The sequence below is a fragment of the Carettochelys insculpta genome, chromosome 2, assembly GCF_033958435.1.
Source record: "Carettochelys insculpta isolate YL-2023 chromosome 2, ASM3395843v1, whole genome shotgun sequence".
Lineage (NCBI taxonomy): Eukaryota > Metazoa > Chordata > Testudines > Carettochelyidae > Carettochelys > Carettochelys insculpta.
In genome coordinates, this window is record NC_134138.1 from 242,465,956 (window position 1) to 242,490,785 (window position 24,830).

General features: G+C 43.2%; 1 protein-coding gene across 5 annotated transcripts in view; it reads left to right on the forward strand.

Moving 5' to 3' along the window:
• The first annotated feature begins 2,301 nt into the window (after nt 1–2,301).
• PLXDC2 (plexin domain containing 2) overlaps nt 2,302–24,830 on the forward strand; it is a 429,645-nt gene continuing 407,116 nt past the window's right edge. For 3 of the 5 annotated variants that reach the window (XM_074984847.1, XM_074984846.1, XM_074984848.1), the window contains exon 1: nt 2,303–2,754. In XM_074984847.1, coding sequence (XP_074840948.1) covers nt 2,646–2,754 — 109 coding nt within the window. In that variant the 5' untranslated portion in view covers nt 2,303–2,645. Of the gene's footprint in view, nt 2,755–24,830 lie in introns of all 5 variants that reach the window. The other 2 variants (XM_074984845.1, XM_074984844.1) reach the window with 2 other exon arrangements.

Genomic DNA, 24,830 nt, shown 5'->3' on the forward strand with positions numbered 1-24,830 from the left:
TACACATGGGTCATTTGCAGGATAATCAGGATAGTTTTATATCCTGCAAATATATAATCTACTTCAGTGGTGGCCAACCCACAGCTCTCGAGCCACATGCAGCTCCTTGAGCATGGAATGTGGCTTCTGCTTGGAGCTGCATGCTGGGAGTGCTTACTGCCACTCGTGCCCTGACCCAGCGCTTGCAGGGAGAAGCATGTGGAGGTGGTGAAATAGATATGTAGTATATAAAAATAAGCATATAATACGTGGCTCTTTACACTCTATCCATAGCTATTTTGGCTCTTAATCTCTAAGGCTATGTCTACACTAGAGGGTTTTGTCAACAAAACCCGCGGAACGTCCACACTAAAAACATGTTCTGTAAACGTACTGTTGACAGAACTTGGCACTTCTGTTGACAGCCTTCTGCCTCTCCCCCATGAGACCGAACACCTTTGTTGACAGAATCTGTTGACCAAAAAGCCATCTGGACACTCCAGGGGCCCTGTTGACAGACAGGGCTTCTGGGTCACCAGACAGCTGTCTGCTGTGCTTACAGTCAGAAGTTCTATTGAGAAACCAGCCAGGCAGTCAGGCCGCTCTCTGTCTAAAGAGCAGTTCAACAGAGCAATGCACTTTGCAGTATGGTGGCAATTTGTCTACAGAAGTTTTGTGGGAAGATATCTTCTGATGGTGATTCCTGTCAACAGATCGCTGTAGTATAGATATAATCGTTTGACCACCCCTGTTCTATTTCATGACAAATAACTGCAAAGTTCTGCTTATAGAAAAAATATGCACTAAAAGACAAGAGTGTTCTGCTATGATTTATGTATTACTGTGTCAAGACAATAAACAGTAAAACAATTATAAGAGAGTCAATAAATTTTTAATCTCTGAACAGTGGTATAAATTACATGAAGATAAACTCTCTTAGCTACTTCTCTTTCAGTGGTTAAGTATTAATAGCTAATTTATTTTTGAAGTGCAGCAGCCCTATTTAATTATCATGGGATGAAAGAAGATGTGTTATAGGAAGTTTTCTCCAGGAGAAGCTTGGTTAATTACTATAGTAATGCTCTGCTTAACTGCTGAGATCTAGCACAAACTGATCTCTGCTTCCCTGGCGCGCTTGAGACAGGCAGAGATGTCTTTTGCTAGTTTCATGTGGATGGGCTCTTGATTCTGCAAAGATTTGGGCAGGCACTGGATGAGCTTATGCAGAGTGGAATAAATTAAGCGCAAATAAAGTTCTACCGTATGGAAGCCATCCTTCGGGTATTGTTTGGTACTTAATGTGTATCACTGGGTCAATAAAAGGCTGTGTTGTCCAAAGGGGATTACTAGTGACATCTCCCCATTAAAAGTGTTTATTGGGAATAAAAATATCCAATAGGTTCCTGCATCTCTCTCTTTCACACACACTCTCACACAGTGTCTCTCTCTCTCTCACACACACACACACACAGGCGAGGCATTTTGAGCAGAGGAATGCAGTACAAAGGAAGGTTTACGATCAATTCAGGACTTCCCGGTGGAGGGGTTAAACGGGGGCTCGGGCTGGCTACAGAGAAGATACTTTCCAGAGACATAAAGTGACCTTCCCACTCCCCATGTCTGCTGCTCTCACTCACCAACCAGCTCTAGGGCGCAGCGGGCCGCGGCTCCTCTCCCGCGAACTATGCTCAGTCCCGAGCTCCTGCGATGTCTGATGCCAGACACAGGCAGAAGCCAAAGTCAGGGCCCAGCTAACTGACGCCCCTCTTTGGGCTTCCGATTGCAGCAGCAGGACCCTGAAAACCTGGCGGGGTTTGGAAATCTCAGGGCCATTCATCCCATCAATGACCCAATGCCTCTACCCGCCCGTCCAAGGGCAGATCCACGTCCCCTTCGAGTCTCTTGGTCCATCCCGCGCCCCCAGCGCTGCCCCGCGCAGAGCAGAGCCCCCCCCCCCCTGGGGTGGCTGGAGCGGGGAGCGGTGCTCTCCTGCACCGGGGGGGGGGGGATGCCGGGCCCCTCTTGCCCCAGGTGGGCGAGGCGCGGCTGTGCGCGCAGGAGGGAGACGCGGGCTCCTCTCGCGCGCAGCCCCAGAAAAGTGCAGCGGCTGGGCAGGTCCTTTCCGGCAGCCTGGATCCGAGGCCGGGGAGCGGGGCAGCTCGGCGCGCCCAGCCAGCAGCTCCACCCTCGCCCCACCCCACTCCACCCCCGCGTGGCCAGGCGCTCGCCGCAGCGCCCCGGGGGCTCCGCGCTGCGATCCCGCTGCCCGCCGCCAGGAGCTGGCCCGAGCCCGCAGGGGGCCGGAGCAAGGAGACACCCAGCGGGCGGGCGGGCGGGCGGCGGACTCGCGTGGTGTCTCCTCCCCTCCAGCCGCGCCGCGCGCTGTGGCTGCCCTGCCGACGCTGGCGGGCGGACGGGCAGGGCGCGGGCTCGCCAGGAAGGGCGCGCGGAGAGCAGCGAACAGCCCCCTCCCCTGGGGCCGGCCGGCGCCGCGCGGGGGGCGCTCGGAGCTGCGGCGAGCCGGGCCGGGCCGGGTCGGGCCAGGCGTCTCCCCGCGGCTCGGGGCGAGCCGATGCGAGCCGCGGCCGCCGGCGCGCTCCGCAGGACTCTCCCGGCCCCCCCGGCAGGCGAGCGGCGCGGCGAGCGAGACCGGCAGGCTCGGGGCGATGGCGAGCCCGAGGCACGGCCACTTGGCGGCTGCCGCGCTCTTCCTTGCGCAGTGCTTGGCAGCGCGCTTCCAGCTCGTGGACGGGGAGGCGGCCCGGCGACCTCAGGGTAAGGGCTGCTGCCGCCGCTGAACTTCCCGGGCGGCTGCGGGGGGTACGGGCGCGGTTGGGCGAGGCTCCCTGCCGGGCTCCCGCGGCTCAGCAGCCCCTCACCGTGGCCTCAGGCGCGGGGTCAGCCGGGGGCGAGCCCCAGCTGAACGGACGGCCCAGGGGCCCGAGCTTGGCTCTTTCCATGAGCGGGGTCCGCGGCACATGCCGCTGGATCCGTGCGGAGCCCTGCCTGGGGGCTGGGACCTGCCCGGCCGCTCTGCGCGGCTGGGCTGGGGGTGGATCGGGACCCGCTCGGCGCGGAGGGCGGGGGGGTGGTTCGTGTACCTCTGCCAACTTCTCCCTGGGGCGCCGGGCGCTGGGAGAGACGCTGCGCAGGCCGAGCCGGGCTGGCCCCTGTGGCAGCCAGAGAGTCTGTGCAGCGGGGACGCGGCCCCGGCGCCCACACACTTGGAGAAGCCCTGCCGCGGGAATTGCTTCTTCTCCACCTGTGCGTGGTCCCCCGCGTGCAATAGGCAGCCCCCGTCCTCCCCGCGCTGAGTGCCCCGGCTTCCCCACCTGTTAGTGCCTGACCTGCTGAGCGCTGAAGAGGGGAGCTACAGCCACACTTGGTACCCAGCAACCTCAGCTCCGAGGCAGGGAGCCGCAGTTGCTCAGCCCCTTTGAAAATCAGGCCATTAGCCCGGACAACACACCATTACTGGAGACCCACCGAGGGAGCGGCCTGGTCAGCATCAGCCAGGAACTTACACCGCTGGCTCACCTAGTTTGCTTGTAGCCCTGTGAGTCCTCTAGGTCAAAACTCTCCTGGGGGAACCCTTAGTGCATGTGTAGGCCTATCCCCCACCTCACTGCTACAGACCTGCACACACTCCCTGCATGGACTATATGTAAAAATAGGCCTCATGACCCAGCTAAAGCCCAATGTGCTAAGTGTGTATTGACAATTTCCCAAAGAACAGGCAAACAGCCCAAACCACATCTTGGTGTGCTAAGCAAACTTCTAAAAACCAGGAAGATAGGCTAAACCACAGACTGCTGGGGCCATCTGCACCCCTTGACTGGTCCCAAAAAAGGGACACTGGACTGCCCCAGCAACCAATTGGCTCACATGGTTGCTTCCCTGTCCAAACCCCTATAATAGTGGGCCTCCCCCCTCCCCAAATTGGAGACCTGATGAAATTGACACGCCGGTTGGCTGGCCTGAGTTGCTTGTACCTCCCACTAAGATTCTGGATCCTCTGGGCCAGATGTTGGTGTGGGCTCTGCTCGCCTTCTGTGGATTGGTATCTGCCCCGTAAGTATGCCCCTCTGCCTCTTGACAATGAGTTGGGTTGGGTGGCTAGAGTGCACTAAGGAACCCTATTTTTTTCTCTCTCTCTCTCCTGCCCTCTTTTCCTCCCCAAGTCCCCATTAAAAACCTAAAAATAGCATAAGTAATTAATAAAGCTTACACTATTCACTATCTGCCTGGTCTCGGTCCACCTCTCATTCCCTGAGCCTATTTTGCTCTCCGAACAGCACGGGGCTAGCCACTTCTCCCCAGCGTTTCCCAAAAGCGGTCCCCTTCCCCAGCATCATATCCCTTAGGTATTTGCAGGCTTGCAGTTCCGGGGAGGAACTGCCAGAGCAGTCTTGGTGTGCTTGGGAAAGTTGTCTGATGAATGAGGTGGGGGTGAACACATTTAGCATATTAGGAGGCTAAGAATAACAATTGAAAACTGCTGTGTTTAACATTAGGGGTTAGGGTTGGAAATGCAAGTAGTTCATTTTCATTGAACACATGGTTAAAGACATAAGGACACTTTACTCTACCTCTCTTGCCCCCCAGTAAGTTAACCCCATACAGTCCTGTAGCAGTTCTCCTGTAGTCACTAACAAAACCAATCGCCCTGCCCAGAAGGTTCATACAAATGTGGAGAGTTGAGTGACTCAAGCTGCAGAGATGTGAGTTTTCTAATCACCAGGTAGGTAGGCTGTGCCAGACTGGGGGCGGGGGGGGGGGTGTCCTGCTGCTGCTGCTGAGTTTAGGACTTGCTAAATTACAAGGGTAGCCCAGCAGGTTGCTGAGGGTTTACACCTCGGTTCAGAGTAGACCAAAGGAAAACCCAGAAGGAGAGTTCTGTGTGTATATTCATGTGCTGCCATTGCCAGGGCTTTGCTTTTAGGAAAGAGATACTAATATTAGTTAATGCCAATCACTAGAGAAAATGAAGGAAAGGGAGTGATGCTATGAAAAGAAAATAAAGATGTAAGACTGTAGTCTAAGCACATGAAGTATATTAATCTGCCACAGTAGGTGTATTTGTGCAGAGGGAGTGTCAATACTTTCTTGAATAAATGCAGTGTACTGATGAAGTGAAGGATCAATGCAGGTTGCTGGTCAGTCATTGCTGATTTAGGGGTTAGAGATGCTTTATTTTAATAATGTCCATCTCGCCACTAAATAGAACGGCATACCATCTGCTCATTAATCTGTTACTGCTGTCCTAACGTGGGGTGTTTTATTAGGTAAAGTAAAAACATTTAAGCTTTGAATAGGATCTGCGGAGTAAAGTAACAAAATGGTTATTACACAGGTGAATTTTATGTTGTGTGAAATGAAGTCTGATAAAATAATCTGTAGGAGAGAATCTTCTTTCACATCAGTAACATGAGTATTTAAAATGGCAACTTTTGACAGCTAGCTTGTTGTGAGGTTTGTTGCCTTTTTTGGCCTTTTAAAATCCTCTTCCTGAAAATATGTTACTATCATAAGCAAGTTGTTGAAATTCAGTAACAGAAACTGAAATTCATTCAGCCCTACTATGTATGGGTTCTTTCATTCTGTAATAGAGAAACACAATAGAATAATAGACTACAGTATATTTCTTGAAGAACAAGGAGACCTGAGAGCAACAAAAATATATGCTGAAAGTTATTCAGTAAATTTTGATACCCATGTGTCCATAGGGAAAGACTATTTTAAACATGAACATCTGTATTCAACTTCAGTACCTGTGGTCTGAAATGTAAAAAGTGCCATATGAAAGTTTTACTTGTACATCAAGGTCAATACTATGCCTCTGCAGACAATGTTAAGTTGTAATCTTCTAAATTTTAAACAGAGCCAAAAATCTTTGAAGTAACTGCAGATGCTTAATCGAAGTTTGATTATTGTTTGTGTCTGAACTTACTGACATTTTCAGGAGTAAAATGCATTTGTGTAATTGAAATGAAATAAAATGAGAGAGGCATGCAAACAATATATGCAATGTAGGTTCTTAAATAGGTGGCTGAAACAGAGGATTTTGCAGCATGTTATCAAATTAACACCACAATTTCATATAAAACTGACCCACAGTTTGCTAAGCCATGGTTTTGAATAGCTTTCCCCAGCAGTTCAGAACCAGTCCTTTCTAACTTCCTGAGATAACCAACCACTTGTCCAGTAGCCTGGAGTTTTAATGTTTAGCAATCAGTAATTTTAGAGCATATAAGGTTGGCTGTAAACAAACAAAAAAGTTCCTGATTGTGGAATTCAAGTTGAAACATTTGTGCTGCTCATGAACAGGAAGCATCTCCACTAGAGGGCAGAACTGTTGCCCCTTGCAATTTTGTCTTTTGCAGACATGGTTCTTTTCAAAACATTTCAGAGCAGTTGTCTTATATTATCTTTTTTAAGATATATGTGTGTTTGTATGGAGCTTTATTTTGCTGACCAGAAATGCCATAAATCAGGGGTCAGCATTCTTAAATGTAAGATTTGGATACACGCGTGTTTTGAGATAATCTAACTGAACTTGAAATGAGTTCACTGAGCTGAAACAAATGTTCTTCTGGAAGCTAGCTGAACAATTAAAAACTGCCAGTTGTCTAAGTTAGGGCTTCTTAGTTGTTGAAATATTCTCACAAAAAGTCTTGCAAGTGTTACTTTTCTGAAAACATGTATAGTCAAACAGAGGTGTAGGAAGTAGAGGTACAAGGGGTGCTGCAGCTCTGCCCTCAGATTTTCCACCTGGCTTCCCCGCTCCCAGGGGCTGACCTTGCCACTGCCTCCGTCAGCCCTGTGTTTGGCCTCTGGGAGGCCCCCTCGGGGGTTCCACTGGCCCTGCGTTTGAACCTCCAGGCGCCCCCCTGGTTTCCTGATGTTCTCGCTGACTTCAGCACCTCCAGAGGCCCGCTGCTTGCTGTCCCCATGGGCTCTGCAGCCCATCATTTGTGGGGTCCAGGCTGTTGGCCCTGGAGGCTGCACTGCCACTCTGGGTCCTGCTGCACCCCCACCTCCCTGGGGTACCACAACTGTTTCCAGCTCTGACCCCAGCCTAGAGCAGTGAGGGGTGCAAGCAGGCTGCGAAGGGACACAACCCAGCATCCCCAACTTAAAAATAGTTTCTGGGCCACTGTGCTTAAATTGAGGAGGCAGGGATGGTTCAGTGGTTTGAGCATAGGCCTGCTGAATTCAGGGTTATGAGCTCAATCCTTGAGGAGGCCATTTAGGGATTAAGGCAAATCAACATCAGCGTGGTGCTTAGCCCTCTCTAGAGGGCAGGGGACTGGACTAGATGACTTCCCAAGGTGTATATCTCTAATATGTTACTTATATTAGGAGACTCCTCTTACAATTTTTTTACATCAAAGTGTGTTCCAGAGTTTTGGAATAATTTATATTCATTGACAAATAGCAGTTTCCAAATACAGTGAAGGCAGGAGTATTTTCATTAATATACTAACTGTTAGCCAAAACGTAAACTTTGAAACCTGTTGCTTGAGTTGCCTGTCTTTTCTCTTTAGGTATTACAAGACTCGACTGATTAATATTTCATCATAAATTTGGAAAAGAAACAAAATATTAAGAAGTATATAGTTTTGGTAACATCTGGTTTGTTTGCATTAAAGGTTATACTTATTTCTGTGAGTTAATGGTATTTGTACAGGAAAAAATAAATTGAGAAATGCAGGTGGCAAAATTACTGAAAATTGAGTTTAGCAATAAAACCAACACATTTTATATACAGCTTGAAACTCTGTGATCTGGCACCCTCAGGATCTGACTGGTGCCAGATGAGAGAATTTGGTGTACTACATGAGGACAATATTGTTGAGAGCATTTCACCAATGTTTCCACTGCTTACTGGGCTCTCAGAAGACATTTAGGAGTAAGTTACAGCTAAGTAGCAGCACAGAAGATTGAGAGCCAGGACTGGTGGCTGGAAACAAACTTTATGGGACTGCTGTAAACTTGGTTACACCCATTATAAGTGGTTGTCTGGCTAACTAAAATCATGCTGGATTTTGGATGGTGCTGAATGAGAGAGTTCTGGATTAGAGATGTTCAACCTGTACAGGTAGTACTCAGAATATCTTTTCAGGAACTTTCCGCAGTTTATTTACATACTTGCCTTTTCTGCTTTTCCTGCTTGATGAATTATCATTTTTTCCAAATGTCTGGTTTGAAATATTACTGATATAAGTTTTTCTCAAATTAGACACGCGTGACCAGTTTGATCTGATTCCCTAAAATCAGGGTTTGTAATAATATAAAAACAAAAAGCAGTCAAGTAGCACTTTAAAGACTAGCAAATAGTTTATTAGGTGAGCTTTCGTGGAACAGACCCACTTCTTCAGACCATAGCCAGACCAGAACAGAATATGGTCTGAAGAAGTGGGTCTGTCCCACAAAAGCTCACCTAATAAACTATTTTGCTAGTCTTTAAAGTGCTACTTGACTGCTTTTTGTTTTGATAGTGTATAGACTAGCACGGCTTCCTCTCGGTTTGTAATAATGTATTTCTCCAGTACTTCTGAGAAATCAATAGTTGTTGTTCACTGACTTTTTAAAAATGCTTCTGAAAGCAACTTATTTGTAAACATTCCCTTGCAGCATTTGTACCATGCTTGTGACTCAGTCTAACTCACTGTAAGCTGCAGTGAAACTGACTGTTCTCCCTTATCGAAGCTGTCAACAAATATAATTCTGTCATTTTGGGAAGTTTAGTTTGTTACCACAAGTAAATTAATGTAAAACACAACATAGGGGCATAGCCTAAGTCTTATTAAAACCCCGGGGGAGTCATGGAAACTCCGTGAAGTTCAAAAATTGCAGTTTCATTGGAATATTCCAAAGAGGGCAATGGACTTGAGGGATAAGAAGGTGGTAGCAGATATAGGCTGTATAGCTGAGTTATCTACTGGAAATGAGAGCTGAGGTCCCAAGATGTGCTATGTTCTATGTGGAGCTTCCTGCAACAGTTCCCAGAGAAGTGTGCTGTTCTTCCCCAACATTCCCACAAACGTTAAGGATACAACTTTGAAACTGGATTTAACATTTCCCTAAACCCTACTGAGTCCTGTCTAGCTATCTACAGGAAATGCATGCCACTCTGAGAGAAACATGCTATGGAGAGCATGTCTGAATACCTGCTGGTTTTGTTCACAAAGCAGGCTGACAATTTCTTCCAGCCTGAAACATTTGGCTCGTTCTGAGAAAAGGCTTTCTGGCTTCCTCAGGCCCTCAACAATTTTGTTGGTCAGGACTGTGAGTATGCTTGCAGAAAGAAGATTCCATCAGTCAGAGTTTTAAAACCTCTGTAAGCTACGGACTGCCAGACTTGGAGAATGATGGCTGTAACCGTGCCCAATGTGCTTCATACATAACAAGACTACATACCTAAGTGACTGGTGAGAGTGATTTTTTTGGGATAGCTCAGTGGCCTTGTAAACCCAGGGTTGTTAGTTCAATCCTTGAGGGGGACCATTTAGGGGTCTGGAGAAATTGATTAAAAAATCTGTCAGGGATGGTAATATAGGTCTTGCTGTGAGTGCAGGGGACTGGACCCAATGACTTCTCAAGATCCTTTCTAGTTCTCTGTATGTATGTAAGGTGAAAATGTATGAGAATCACCAGATTTAGAGCGGAGGACAAAAGATAAATTGATGGGCCCATTTCAGAAAGTGTAGGCAGATTGTGTATTTCACACAATTACTTCCAGTCACTCTTGCAAATTATACACACAAATTGCTAAATCCATGCAGAGTTCATTTTTAGGGTTGTTGATTAAGTGCAGTTAACACTCCTGATCAACTCAAAAAATTAATCACAATTTAAATATTAATTGTGAATTGCATGGTTGAACAAGAGAATACCAAAGGAAATTTATTAAATATTTTTGATGTTTTTGTACCTTGTCAAATATATGTATTGCTGTTACAAAACACAATACAAAATATTCAGTGCTCATTTTATATTGTAATTTTTATTGTGATTATTTGCACTGTAGAAATAATAAAATAATATTTTTCAGTGTAGCACGTGCAAGTACTCTAACACAATCTCTTTATTGTGAAAGTATAACTCAGAGATGTAGGATTTTTTGCTACTTAACTGCACTCAGAACCAAGACAATGTGAAACTTTAGTGCCTACAAGTCTACTCAGTACTACTACTATTTCAGCCAATTGCTAAGATAAAAAAGTATGCTTACATTTGCAGGAGGTACCTTATTTACAATGTCACCTGAAAATGAGAACAGCATTTTGCTTGGCATTTTTGTAGTCAGCATTGCAATGTATTCACATGCCAGTTATGCTAAACATTTGTATGCCCCTTCATGCTTCAGCCACCATCCCAGAAAACATGCTTTCACGCTGATGATGCTCATTTAAAAATAGGGCCGAACTCACTGGGAGACAATTGTGTCTGCTGTTCTGTTTTCCCTACAATTTGTCATCTATTACATGTTGTTGCAGTTCCATGTTCATTATAAGAACATTTTCACTGAATGTTTGACAAAACATATTGAAGGTACCAATATGAAATTTCTAAAAATACCCACAGCACTGGACCCAAGTTTTAAGACTCTGAAGTGCCTTCCAAAAGAGGAGAGAATTGTGTGGAGCATGCTTTCAGAATTCTAAAAAGAGCAATGCTGTGGTGGAAACTATAAAATCAAATCACCCCAAAAGAAAATAAGTCTTCTCATCTCTGACTCAGATGATGAAAATCAACAAGTACCGGTTCTCTCTGCTTTGGATCTTTAGTGAGCAGAACCAGTGCTCCCTGTAAGCTGAATACTTGAGTGGCTGCCCAGGAGAGATTCAGTGCTGCCCAGCAGAACACCCATAGCTACTCACAGTGGGCAGCATGTGTTTCTTTTTGTGGTGCAGAGCCACACATGCCTTGGTGGACATAACAAAATTTATCCCACCCATGGATGGAAAATCTTAGCGGGAACACTGAGCAGAACCCATCCTCAGTGTTGACACATCTTCCCTGGAGTGGTGGGTGAGGCATGAAGGGACACATGACTCTTTAGCACATCTTGCACCTAAATATCTTGCAGTGCCTGATACAGCACTGCCACCTGAACACCTGTTCTCACTTTCATGTGACATTGTAAACAAGAAGCAGGCAGCATTTATCTCCTGCAAATTGTAACCAAACTTATTTGTCTGAGAGGCTGGCTGAAAAAGAAGTGGGACTGAGCAGACTCTTGGCTATTAAGTTCTATATTTCATTTTTGAATGCATTAGTTTTTTGTATGTCATTCTACATTTGGAAGTTCAGCTTTCATGATAAAGAGATTGCACTGCAGTACCTGCATTAGCTGAATTGAAAAATACTTTCTTTTTTATTTTTAAAGCATAGATGTTTGTAATAAAAATAAATATAAAGTGAGCACTGTACCCTTCGCATTCGGTGTTGTAACTGAAATCATTACATTTTAAAATGTGTTCCATTATTGTTTAATAGTATGATTAATCATAATAATTTTTGTACCTTGTCTGATTAATTGTGATTAAGTTTTTAATGGCCTGATAGCCCTAGTAATTTTCATAACTGTATACATGATTGCACTTATGCATGTGCAAAAGTTTATGCACAATGGCTTAGATGGGCTTAGATGTGTGCATTTCACATGCACACCTGCATGCCTATACGCTTTCAGAATTATTGCTCTGTTCAGGTGTTACCTCCTCTAGACATGACGATTCTTCCTGTCACAAAGGCCATTGACAGTCACCAGCTCAACTTCTTTATCTATAGCAATTAGAAATTTGGCTGTGTCTGTCAGACTTTTTGCATAGAGCAATGATGAACCCTGACTTCAGCTTGGATGATGTAATGATCACACATCTTTACCTCAAATCCTGAACCCATGTGTAATTAACTATATGTGTAGACCTTAGGTTAATGGAATCTGATGCAGATCGAATCTCTCTAGTCCATCGCCCTTGGGACCTTACTGGTGCCAAATGACAGTTTGCTGGGCCATGGGAGGTTGATATTGTCTAGCAGCATTACTAACACTTCCTCTGCTTACAGGCCTTTTAGAAGACAATATGGAGTAAATTACAGTTAAATAACACAGAACACTGAGAGACAGGACTGACAGCCTTAAACAAACTTCATGAGAGTATGGGAAAATTGGCCACACCCATGATAAGTGGATATCCAGCTAACTAAAATCATGCCACAGACGTTACCACACAAGAGTGTGTTGGACTACAGAGGTTAAACTTGTACTAAATACAGACAGCTATGAGCACTCTATCTGATAAAGTAGGCTTCTGCTTTTTCCTATTTCCTTTTCCACAATAGTAAGTGGGATATGGTAGAGATCAAAATGATTAAGGCAATTTCCACTTGTTTGGGAGTAACTCCTGTCTAATTCTATCCTTGGTTTTCTCCCCACATATTTAACATGAAATTGGAATTTAAAATAGACTGAAAACAGTACCAAGCTTCTCATTGCCCAGTGATGAAAAAATTTAATTCAGTCGTAACAACACCATAAAACTCAGATAGCTTATAGAAAAACAACTTCCTTTAAATCAACATTTGAGGAGAGGAGCTGGGTGGGGAGGCACAAGGAAGAGAGTTTTAGGATTGCGAGCAAATGATATTTGTTCTGATCTAGCGCTAACTTGCCAGCAATGTGAGCTACCATGAGCTCACTGAGGGTTTGGTTAGGGATGAGCTGAGAGTGCAGTGCGGTGGAATCTAACCCAACTGGCAAATATCAGTATTCACACATTAGAGTGCTACAAAAACAAAAAGGAACTAACTAACATCCACCCAGGAGATTACTTTCCACCCTGAAATGCATAGAGAAGCCACATCAAGTTAATGTTTCTGTCTCTTTTCTGTTTTTATGGCAAATGAGCATGAAAAATACTGGAAAATGCCTTTCCCGGATGTTTGGTGAATGCTGGTTGCTCTATTTCATCATGGAATCCTACCTCACTAATTTTTGTTCTGGTCCTCCTTGTAACAATCCATTTTAGCCTCATCCCACATATTTTTCCCTCTTCAGTCTGCATTTTGTAATTGTCTCTGCTACATGTGTTTATTAATTCTCCACTGACAAGAACGCTAATGTGTGGGTACATTTTCTCGCCTTTTAGTGGTCTTGCTTCGTTTGCTATGATGTTTGTATTGATTTCAATAGGGCAGATTAGGGCCTCAGTGCAGATTGAGGAGACATGTTATGGATCTCCAAAACACTTAAGCATGCATGTATATGTAAGTATGCAAGAAGTCTCATGGCTTTGCTGGATGAGGACCTGTGCTTCTTTGTCCACAGTATATGTAGTTTTAAACTAAGTTTTCTGGTATATTGAGACTAGAAAGTTTTTTAATTCCTGGTTTATTTGGAGTTCCTCCCTCTTGAAATAGCTTTGTTTCTTACTTGTTTCAGGGGCTTTGGCCTTGTAAAATGCACAGTATCTGAATTTCACAGTGGCCAATTAACACGTTCTTTGTGAATATTATTGTAGGGACATTGTCTTAGAGCATGTGCATTTCATATCCATCACATGTACTGTATCTTCATGCAGTAATTGATCATTTATGTGTATTAAGAAATGTTCACAAATACAACGTGTAACTCATTACATGTGTGTTCTGTCATAACAAATAGATGCTGGAATTTCTGTACCTTTTTATGTAGGTGTTTCATTGTAATTTAACTGCAGATATTGGCACCTTCTACTGAGATTCTCTTACAACTTTTATAGCTTTTACAGTTCCTTGTTTATTCCCTGTGGAGGGTACAGCAAATTCTGTCTAGGTTACACATATGCAGCTCAACTTTCTTCAAAGGGCAGGTATTAGCCCTATGACTTTTCAGTAGCAATTACGTTATGCTACATTCAGTTGCTTTTGTCTGTTAATTTATTACTTAGTCTTTGGATGGAGAGGTTCAAAAGTTTTGTCTGAAACTGGTATTTCCCAGCCATTGGAAAGCGTTGTGTCAGAGTTTGTTTTCACACTGCTGTTGTTCAAAGTTTGGGCCATTTTGAAGGTGTTACATTTGTGCCAAATCTATGTTTAGATGTTTTAGTTAAAGCTCAAGACCATGATTACAACTTCCTGTATTTTATTATTGTTTTGTGCCAAAAATGCATGGCTTGGGAAAAGAAAGCTAATATTTATGTAGGGTCTGCATTACTTGTGTTCTGTTTGCAGAGAGTCAGCAGAGGGAGTGCAGCAAATAGTGTCCTGAGAACCATACTTCTATAAAATGTTCAGCTTGGATCAGTGTTTGTTTTCTGAGAGTTCTCAGTGGCTATACTTACACAACAGTGCTCTGTCAGCAGAAGTCACTGTTAAAAGAAGTTTCCCAACAAAACTTCTGTTGACAGAGTGCGGTCACACACAAAAGCAAATCAGGAGAGCGCTCTGCTCTGTTGACAGAGCAGACAGACTGCCTGGCTGCTCTCTCGACAAAACAGAGCCCCGGAAACACAGCAGACAGGGCTGCCCATTGTTGTGGATGCTCTGTCTGTTGAGAGAGGTGCCCTGTGGGTGATTACACAGTGGTTTTGTCAACAGAAATCTGTTGACAGCAGCGTTATGCCTCACAGCTTTGAGGCAGAACACTGCCGGCAAAAGTTCTGAGTTTTGTCAACACACTTCTGACAAACCCCATTGGGTGCACAAATGGTCCACAGGTTTTGTTGAGAGAACCCCTGTTTTGTGAACAAGACTCTCTAGTGTTAACTGTAGCCTGCGGCTTTCTGGTATCATTGGAAGCCCAGGCCATATTTTTAGAAGTGCATGCACACAGACTGCAGTGTGTGTGCACATCTGTCATTTTGAGCATACAAGTAGCACGCACACACACATTCTTGAAAACCTGTGCCCTCTCCCCTTATGGACATACAAGAGTAATGTTAGACCTGGTGGTGAAATCCAGGGACTTTGTGTCCAGCCAAACTAGTAACCTGAGAGGTGGATGTCTCCCTGGAAGTGACAATGAAGCAAAAGGGTTCTTCCCATCCCCAGCCACTGCAGAGTGATGACACAGAGACCTCTTCAGCCCAGAGGATTATGTAGCACAAGCACCAGCAACCTTTCCGAGGCGAAGTGCTGAAATATGACCTTTTGACCTGCACATGGCTTCTCAGTTTCCCAGGTCCTGCATGCTGTGGGGAGATGGGAACCAGGCTTCCCCCTGCTTCCCTTCTTCCCACCACTCTGGGAGCCTGGAAACTGACCAGCCCTGGTGGGCTCATCAGTTTTCCGGCTCCTGCTAGCCCAGGGAGGTCTCTCCCACTGACATGTGTGGAAATTTGAGTTATGCAGGGGTTGCAGGAGTGCAACCCCTGTGTGACTTGGGGGTTTACTGTACCAGCACAGGATCACAATCAGATAATCAGGATCATAATCGTAATCACAGGATCAGATTGGATTGTAATCAGAGCTCAATTTTCTTAATATAAATTAAATGAGTACAATAAAGTACTTGCTTTATAGATTAATGACAATTTTGTTCATTGTTTCATATATTTTTAACATCTTACTAATTTTTCAGATTTTTTAACGAATATATTTAGCAAGTATATGTAAGACAATGCTTTTTAATTGAAGTGATGAAAGGTTTGCATGATAAAGTGCTGAAATGTTTCATTCTGGATGTGAAGTCCCTCCACTTCCCCAAATAAAACCTTTCCTAAGAACCAAATGAAAGTAGAAACAAGCCATATTTTACTGACAAAAGCTGTGTTTTTGGCTTCTCCAAACCTTCCCTTTCCCTTTCCCTTCCCTGCTACTTATGCAAGTCATTGCTGGCATTTCCAGTCTATAAAGAACAACAAAAACCCATGCACAAAACAGTATTTAGCACACCTCTCTTGCTGTATCCTATTCACTTGCTCATCTATCTATATGGCTTAACAATGCAAAGCCATACTTGGTGGTGCTCTTGGTCCTATCTCACTAGATTCTGTCACTTCCTCATTGTGTGCCCCATGCAGAATTATGTGGATGCTCACTGTCCACTGATTATTTAGCTATCTTTTTTTCTCATTCAAATCAAATGAAATTGGGACACTTATTGGGGTAACCTAAATAGTCTAAATCTGGCATTATTCCTTTGATATTCATCACGAAGTTGAATTAGAATGGAAAAGTGTATCTATGGCTGTTTTTCATTAAGAAGGCCTTAGACCTGCAAAAGAGGCTTGTTCTTGATTATAACTGAGGAGGGCTAAGATGAGTTGGCTGTTGATGAGGGAGTTGGCAACATCAGGGTCCAAACTTCTGGGCAAGTTCAGGCCTGCTGACAAGGGGAAGGAGGCAAAAGGGGCCATTGCTCTGGGCCCTGGCAGTTCAAAGGGGGCCACTGTAGCAGTGGCAGCATCTGGAACCTGAGGCCCTTTAAATCACTGGCAAAGTGCTCTGTGTCCCTGAGGCCCTCCCCTTTCCCAGAGGTCCCACATAGGCTGTTGGTTCCCCTGGGCAAGTTTCAATTTGAGGTGGAAGTAGCTTGCGGTACAGATTTCAGCTCTTTCAGTTCTGAGAGTACTGGTCTCATCCGTGAGTGTTTGCTACAGTTCCAGTCCAAATCTTGCTGCTTTTCTCATCTTGGTCTGTGAACTCTCGCTCATCCAGAACCAAAGGTCCTGCTCCAAGTTGCACTTGTGATATATTTTAACTTTGAAGTGCAATTCTGCAACTCAGTCCTCCCTATTCCAGGCCATCTTCCTCTGTAGGTCAGTCTAGTTAACCTCATCATCACAGTATGTCTGGACCTCAGTAACATTAGCAAATTTATCCTGTGAAGTGGGGTGAAATTGTCCCAATTTAACAGGTGGGTAACCAAGATTTAGAGACAGGGAGTGAGTGGATGGAAGTTATATGGGTGCCTGCAAGTCAGGATTTAAATCACTACAAAGTCTTAACCCTATGACCATCATCATCCTGTCTGATAGGGAATGAATCCCCTTCTTCCAAAATATCCCCACTCTTCACCAGAGCATTTGGGGCGGGGTGGCACCCCCAATCTGGGGATGTAATTGACCTTGGCTGACTCTAAATCTAAATTTTAATTCCCCCAAATTAAACTGGTGAAGGCCACAGCTTTCTACTTCTATCTGAAAAAAAAAATCATAGGTCAGATGGCCAGAGACTCTATTGTGTCTGCTGGGCTCCGTCTGATTTCTCATTCTAAAACAGGTGCTATTTAGAGCTTGCTGTAAATTGCATGTCCTATTGCGCTGCACATCCCTGAATGAGAAACCTGAACTGAGGAAGTGGCCAGCTGTGAACTCGTTTTTTCATTTGATGTAAGTTAGGGAGGAAGAGAACTGCAGGTACGGGCTAACCCTGCAAGCTGCTGAAGCTTCCACTGGTTGATAGACAGTCACTTGTGTGCACAGTTCCACTCCTTAGTGTGTGGGCATGACGCAGTTATCCCAGAAGCACAGGGCTGGATCCTCACACCACCTGAGAAACTGAAATGCATGTGCTGTTGTTACGGAAAACACCCACAGAACTGCAAGAGCAAATGCCAGTGGTTGTGAAACTAAATGGTCAAGATTCCAGGTTTGACCTCCAAGATGAAAGAAGATGATGTGATGAAATAAAGAAATTAGCCATAACAATTGTTATAAATTTTACTATTATGTTTCGTATTTGTAATGGCACCACTTACCAGAAGTGTATGCTTCATGAACTTTTAAGCACAAGTATTACTGACATATGCGGTAAAATCTGTGCTTGCAGTGTGCTAAAATAAATCATGCTGAAGTTTCCTGCAGAATAAAAGGGTATGAATACAAATGGTGTCAACTGCTGTGCTATCTAATCAAATTGCCGTTCTTTGACATCTGGTATTTTTGCAGTGATGTGCCATGGTGTGTATATTACATGTGCTGTGATAGGTGGTTGAGAAATGGAGGCAAAATATGTTTCTAAAAGTAACTCTTGTATTTATCTTGAAGTATTTTGCCAAACCTGAAGAAAGAGCTTCACACAGTTCTTTCCAAATTAATTTTAGCACTGCTGAACTCAAAAGATGGATGCTGTTCTTTGAAATGGCTCAGCACATGTTTAGGCTCCCGTTTAGGGAGGAACTCTTATTAGGATCACACTGAAGTATGAGACAATATTCCATTGGGGTCAATGGAACTTAACCAGGTGCTTCTGTTAAATAGTGGGTAAGTGGAGCCTTTAAAATGGATGGATTTAAAGTTTTCCTGAGTCAGAGCCATTGATCTCAGTTTGCTATGAGGCACAGTACATTGCTGGTATGTAGTTGCAGTATTCCAAAAAGGATCTCAGTAGGCTGGTACAGAAAGAGATTTATGGTGCTGTCTCCTCCATGCTCCATTGGGGTGCTGTGCAAACAGGAGGAATGCAGAAAAAGTATTTGCTGCTTTTTCTGTTCGTGCTTTCACTGCATTTACCCAGAAGGGCCAGGAATGATCTCAGTTAGCATTTGCAAATGGTATTTAAGAGCTGTGCAAACCAACTCTTGGCTGTGTCTACACGTGCCCCAAACTTCAAAATGGCCATGATGGGAATAAGGGGACTTCGAAGAAGGTGGCGTCCTTTCGAAAAGGAGCCCCGTCTGGACGCGCCGCGCGGCGGCAAGGCTCGTCAATTTCGAAGCGCCGCTGCCGCCCGCATGCTAATGAAGCGCTGAATATGCATTTCAGCGCTTCATTAGTAAACTTCGAAATGGCCATTTGCATGGCTATTTCGAAGTTTGGGGCACGTGTAGACACAGCCCTTCTCTTGCATTTTATAATCTTCTTTTAATGAGGGGCTGAAATTCTCTTTTTAGCCTGTAGTTCCAAGGGGGTCCTGACCTGTCACAATGATGATAACCTATTTGAGGCTGTCAACAAAGGAAGAGGAAAAGAGCTAATAGCTGTGCATTTATTGTAATAAAACTCAGAAAGGTATTGCTATTCTTTTAGGCCCTGATTTAGATCAGCACTTTAACATGGGCTGCATTTAACAATTTGCTTAAGTCTCATTTAAAGTCAATGAGATTTAAATATGTACTTAAATTTAAGAACATGATTACGTGCATTGCTGTATCGTGGCTTTAGCACTTCTTATGCACTAAAGTTCTGCAAAATATGATTAAATGAGATAATTGGTATGTCTGTATGCATGTTAAAAGGGCAAACTATGGGTTAAAAATTGCCCTTGGATAGAAGAAGTTGTATTAGTATATGACCGGTGTGTGGCCTTAATTAAGACGAGTTTAGTCTCATGTTTTTGCTTTAATTCCATATTGTGAGCAACATTTTCTGAATTTTATGTGAAAGGTTTTAGTGTGGGATCTTTGATCATAGTTCTGTTAAATAACATTTGCCTTAGGGAGTTAAATGTGGGTTGTTTCCCAGAAGGACAGAATAGATGGGAGACATTTTTTGTGGTTTTAACTTCTGCTATGGTAAATGCTATACTGTATTTCTTAAAAAATGTTGATATGGTTTTTAAAGATATTTGTGATTTGGAGGACCTAGGAAACATGATGCATGGTATTGCTCTTCTGTTCTTTTCCAGTGTTTTCAGTTATGTTATTAAAAGTTGAACATCAAATTGGTTTTAACCACAATATCAAAGGAAAGCGTCTTAATGTACAGTGACTCAGGCTCTCTAAGTACAAAAAGAAAGGACAAAGAATGTGATGACCTCAGATGGAAGCAAGAGAACATCTACAGTAGAACCTCAAAGTTTGGAACTGACCAGTCAACCATACACGTATTTGGAACTGGCAGTACTCAGTCAGGTAGGAGCAGAGACAACAAACAAAACTCTCCAAGTGCAGTACTGTGTTGAAAGGAAACTAGTAAAAAGTAAAGGGAAATAAACATTTTTCCTCTGCATAGTAAATTTTCAAAGCTGTGGAATTCAGTCAAGGTTCAGCTGTAAACTTTTGACAGAACCTTAGAAACATTTCAGAGTTATGAACAACCTCCTTTTGTGTTTGTAACTCTGAGGTTCTACCGAACTGGAAATTGAAGGGTTGGTTCTGCTAACCATATTATTTTGAGCAGTTGCACTGATCTCTGAAAGTTTAGTTGTTTGTTTGAGGGCTTAGATGAGAAGAAAAGGGGAAAAAGATCTAGTTGCTGATTGAACGGACTTTTGAAGAGAAGTGAATTACTCTGAGCATATATTTACTGGTTCCTTAATCTTCTACAGAAAACCAAGCAAGTGGGAGCTGGGGAAGAATTGTGGCAGGTGCTCTGCAGAAAAGCAGTGTAGTTAAAGGGAGATGACTGGGTTCCTTATTCTAATTAATTCCTTTGTTCAACAATAGAAGAAAATTATCCTTTCTGTGATTGTTTAGCAGTGTTGTGAGAGAGTCACATAAAGAAGGAACTGTCTGTTGCACACTTCCGAGAATGTCAAAACCTTCTTTATAATAAATGGCATAGGAACTGGAATAGGAAGCTGCTATTTGTCCCTACCTGTATTTCCCTGCCATATGACTGTTCTTATCAATGGCTGCCTTGTAAAAGTGTCTGAGGAATGAAAAGACTCATTGTCTACGTGTGTGCTGTGCTGTTTTTCTGGGCATTCCTGAGAAATGCGTCTCTAATTACTAGACACCTGGTTTAGCCAGGACAGAAGGGAGAAAAAAGCTTTCCAGTCTGTAGCATTTCTTTTAAGATTCCCTTGATAATACAGCCATATGAACATGTTTTAGTGAGGACGACAAAGAGAGAATGAATAATGATGATAATGACAAGGCTAGGGTCATCTTTTTTGGCCCTACAGTAATTTTCTGTATGTTTACAACTGTACTGTGGCTTGGACTGCATGTTAACAAAGTATCCTCTGACCATACTTCTGGCTCTGTAAGCAAACAGCATTACAATATAACCAGAAATCATGCATTCATTTTATAGGGGATGTTGAAATGTCATTGTATCCTCCTATAAATGTGCACCCATCTGCAATTGTGGGCTGTATTTACTTAGCTTGCTAACTGGCACATTAGATCGTTTATCACAGCTTGGCAAGGCAAATCACATGCAGTCCTCACATTTTCTCGTGAATCACAGAAAATGTTTTTGTCTTCCTAGAGTTCTCTCTCCTACCCCTGATTCTCTTTTCCTTTGATTCTTATTTAGTTAGGGTAATACCACTTGCTAAGGTATTAGTAGAAATTTCATTGATTTGTAGCTACTCTTGTTGTTTATACTTATTTGTCCAAAAGGCAAATTTATTCTACTTATTAGAAGCATAATAGCCATTCTACAGAAAAGACAGTGAAATCCTGTAACAATTTTAAAATTTAAAATCATGTCACACACTCTTTCCCCTGATATATATGCACTAATATATTTTACTTATCACCTGTCAGCTTATGGGAGATTGCTCAGAATTTTGGAATATGTTACTTGTCACCTGCCAGCTTACAGGAATTTGCTCAGAATTTTAGAATAATTACTATTTATAAGCTTTTACTTGGTTCTCCTCCCCATTCTATTTGAGTGCCTCACAAACAACTACTAAAGAACCACATCAGGTAAGCTAGTGTTACTTGTTTCCATTTTACAGATGGGGCATGGCAGCATTCAGATTAAATCCTTTACCCCTGATCATGCAGGCAGACTGTGGTAGAGTCAGGAATGAAACCTAGATCATCTGATTCCTTGTTCAGCTTTTTAACCAGCAGACCAAATGTTGTGCCTTCACGCAACCAAGCAAGAGATTACAAAACATTTTAATCAAAACACAAGCAAGTATTGACTGTGCAGTTTACACTTGAATTTAGGTCTACAATTCCTTATTGGCAGCCTCTTAACAGATTTTTTGTTCGTAATTCAATGTGTCTAGCAATCCAATAGTGGATTGTCCCTGTTTTGGGGTATATCTACACTAGCATTCCTCTTTAGAAAGAGGTGTGCAAATTAAGGAAATAGAAAATGCAAATGAGGCACATATTTACATATCTGGCACCTCATTTGCACATTCTTCTTTTGAAAAAAGAAAAGCAGTGTAGACACAGCTCCTTCTAAAGTAATCCCCATCTTCAAAAGAACCCATCTTTCAATTTTTTTTAAATTTTTTTTAGGAGGAAGGGTTCTTTTGAAGTTGGGGATTACTTTTGAAAGAGCTGCGTCTACACTGCTTTTCTTCTTTCAACAGGCACTCTTTAGAAAGAATATGCAAATGAGGTGCCAGATACATAAATCAGTGCCTCATTTGCATTTTCGATTTCCATCATTTGCATGCCTTTTTCGAAAGAGGAATGCTAGTGTAGATGTAGCCTTGGATGACAGAGAGGCAGCTGAGATCTGTCACTGGGAGCAACTCCACGTTTGCTCAGAAAAATGGCTGGACTTGTTCTGCCTCCACAAGCAGTGATAGGCAGTCCCAGGGCATGAGAGGACAGGAAAAAAGTCACGTAGGCTGTGTCTACACTAGCCAAAAACTTTGAAATGGCCATGCAAATGGCCATTTTGAAGTTTACTAATGCAGCGCTGAAATACATATTCAGCGCCTCATTAGAATGCGGGCGGCTGCGGCACTTCGAAATTGATGTGGCTCACCGCCGTGTGGCTTGTCCAGACGGGGCTCCTTTTCGAAAGGACCCCCGCTACTTCGAAGTCTCCTTGTTCCTATCTGCTCAAAGGAATAAGGGGATTTCAAGTTGCTGGGGTCCTTTCGAAAAGGAGCCCCGTCTGGATGAGCTGCACGGTGGCAAGCTGCATCAATTTTGAAGTGCCGCAGCCGCCCGTATTGTAATGAGGTGCTGAATATGTATTTCAGCACTTCATTAGTAAACTTCGAAATAGCCATTTGCATGGCCATTTCGAAGTTTTTGGCTAGTGTAGACGTAGCAGTAGTTTGGTTAAGGTTGACAATTTTGTGATTTTATTTCTTTGCAGTTCTAAATTTTAAAAATATCAAAAAGGCACCCCAGTTTTCCTTTATTTTCATCTTTCTCAAACTTTAGAGTCAGGAATACTAGCATAAGTACATAAAATCAAAAAAAGGAGGCAGACATTCTATCTTTCCTCCTTTTCTTCATTGCCAGAGAAGAAGTCAGAATTTGTCAAGATGGTAGAATCCTAGGAGATGTTACCTTCTTCATCTTCCTGTAAGAGTATACTAAGAAGGGTCCTAAAAACCTTTAATATTAGCCCAGAAGAAGACAGTCTGAGAGAAAACCTATAGGTAGCAAAAGCTCTAAGAAATATTTCCTCTCTGGTCAGAGAGGAAACCTTGTCCAAACATTTCTCTTAGATGCAATTAATTCATAATGGGAATTTCTCTAAGTAGACAAATTCAGAAATGTTATAAAACTTGTAAGCATGATTTGAATTTCCCTAATGCGGATGTGGCCATTGCCTCAACAGTATAGGGCACCATTCATGTTCTGTTCCGAGGACAGTAGAACCCACAGAGAGAAGAGTAGAAAGAGAAACATCAAGATGTCTTATGCAGCTCTCAGAAATTTGATAAGGTTCCTTTTCATGAAGTGGACCAAATGTTGATACTCCCCATAGTACAGGTGTCTTAAGGCAGTAGGTTAAGACTGTCAGTTAATATCCATGCCAAGGGGGAGACTCAGTCCTTCAACTATTGAAATAACCTTGATAAAGTATGTCAAATTATGGAAGACTTGTTGCAAAAGAAATGAAACGACCAAGAACCAGCCAACTGTGAACTGCTGATTTTCTTGTGTACATTTAAGCATTTCAGTTTACAGCCCTTTCATCATTTAATGTTTATTGGCAAGTACCATTTACTTTAAGACCTGCTGTTAATTAAATGCAGAGCCAGATGTCGTATTTTTCTTTTTGAAGAACAATTATCCAGTTTCGAGATCTAATTAAAATTATTGTCTGGATTCAATGAAATATATTATTTAATGTTCAGAGTACTTATAAGTCATAAACTTATACAGGTTGAACCTCTCTGGACTAGCACTTTTGGGACTTGACTGGTGCTGGATGACAGAATTTGCCAGATGACGGGAGGTCAGTATTTTCTAGTACATTACCAACACTTCCACTGCTTGCTGGGCTCTTGGAAGACATATGGGGGTAAATTACAGCTAAAAACAGCACAAAAGACTGGGAGCCAGGACAGCTAGCTGTGTACAATTTTATGGGACCACAGGAAACTTGGCCACACCTATGATAAGTGATATCCATTTTACTAAAGTCATGCTGGATTGCAGATACAGCTGGATGAGAGAGTTCCAGATTAGAGAGGTTCAACTTGTAGTAAATTTTCTATTCGTTTGTTTATGCTACCTTTCCATTGTTGTCCTTGATAATCTCTTTGAAACTTGTGCCCCAGTTAGTTTGGAATATGTGATCTCTCAGCACCTGTATTAAATGTAGGGCTCTTTTCAGCACAGCGGACAACATGTGAATCTGGTTAATATGAAGACATTACCTTTAAAGTCACAGTATTTACTTCTAAAACTGTTAAGATTTTTTTTTAGTACTTTATCCTCAGGTGTTTAGCACAGATATCAATGAGGTCTAAATGTAACAATCTCCTTAAACATCTCTCAGGCTACGTCTACACGTGCACCCAACTTCGAAATAGCTTATTTCGATGTTGCGACATCGAAATAGGCTATTTCGATGAATAACGTCTACACGTCCTCCAGGGCTGGCAACGTCGATGTTCAACTTCGACGTTGCTCAGCCCAACATCGAAATAGGCACAGCGAGGGAACGTCTACACACCAAAGTAGCACACATCGAAATAAGGGAGCCAGGCACAGCTGCAGACAGGGTCATGGGGCGGACTCAACAGCAAGTCGCTCCCTTAAAGGGCCCCTCCCAGACACACTTTCATTAAACAGTGCAAGATACACA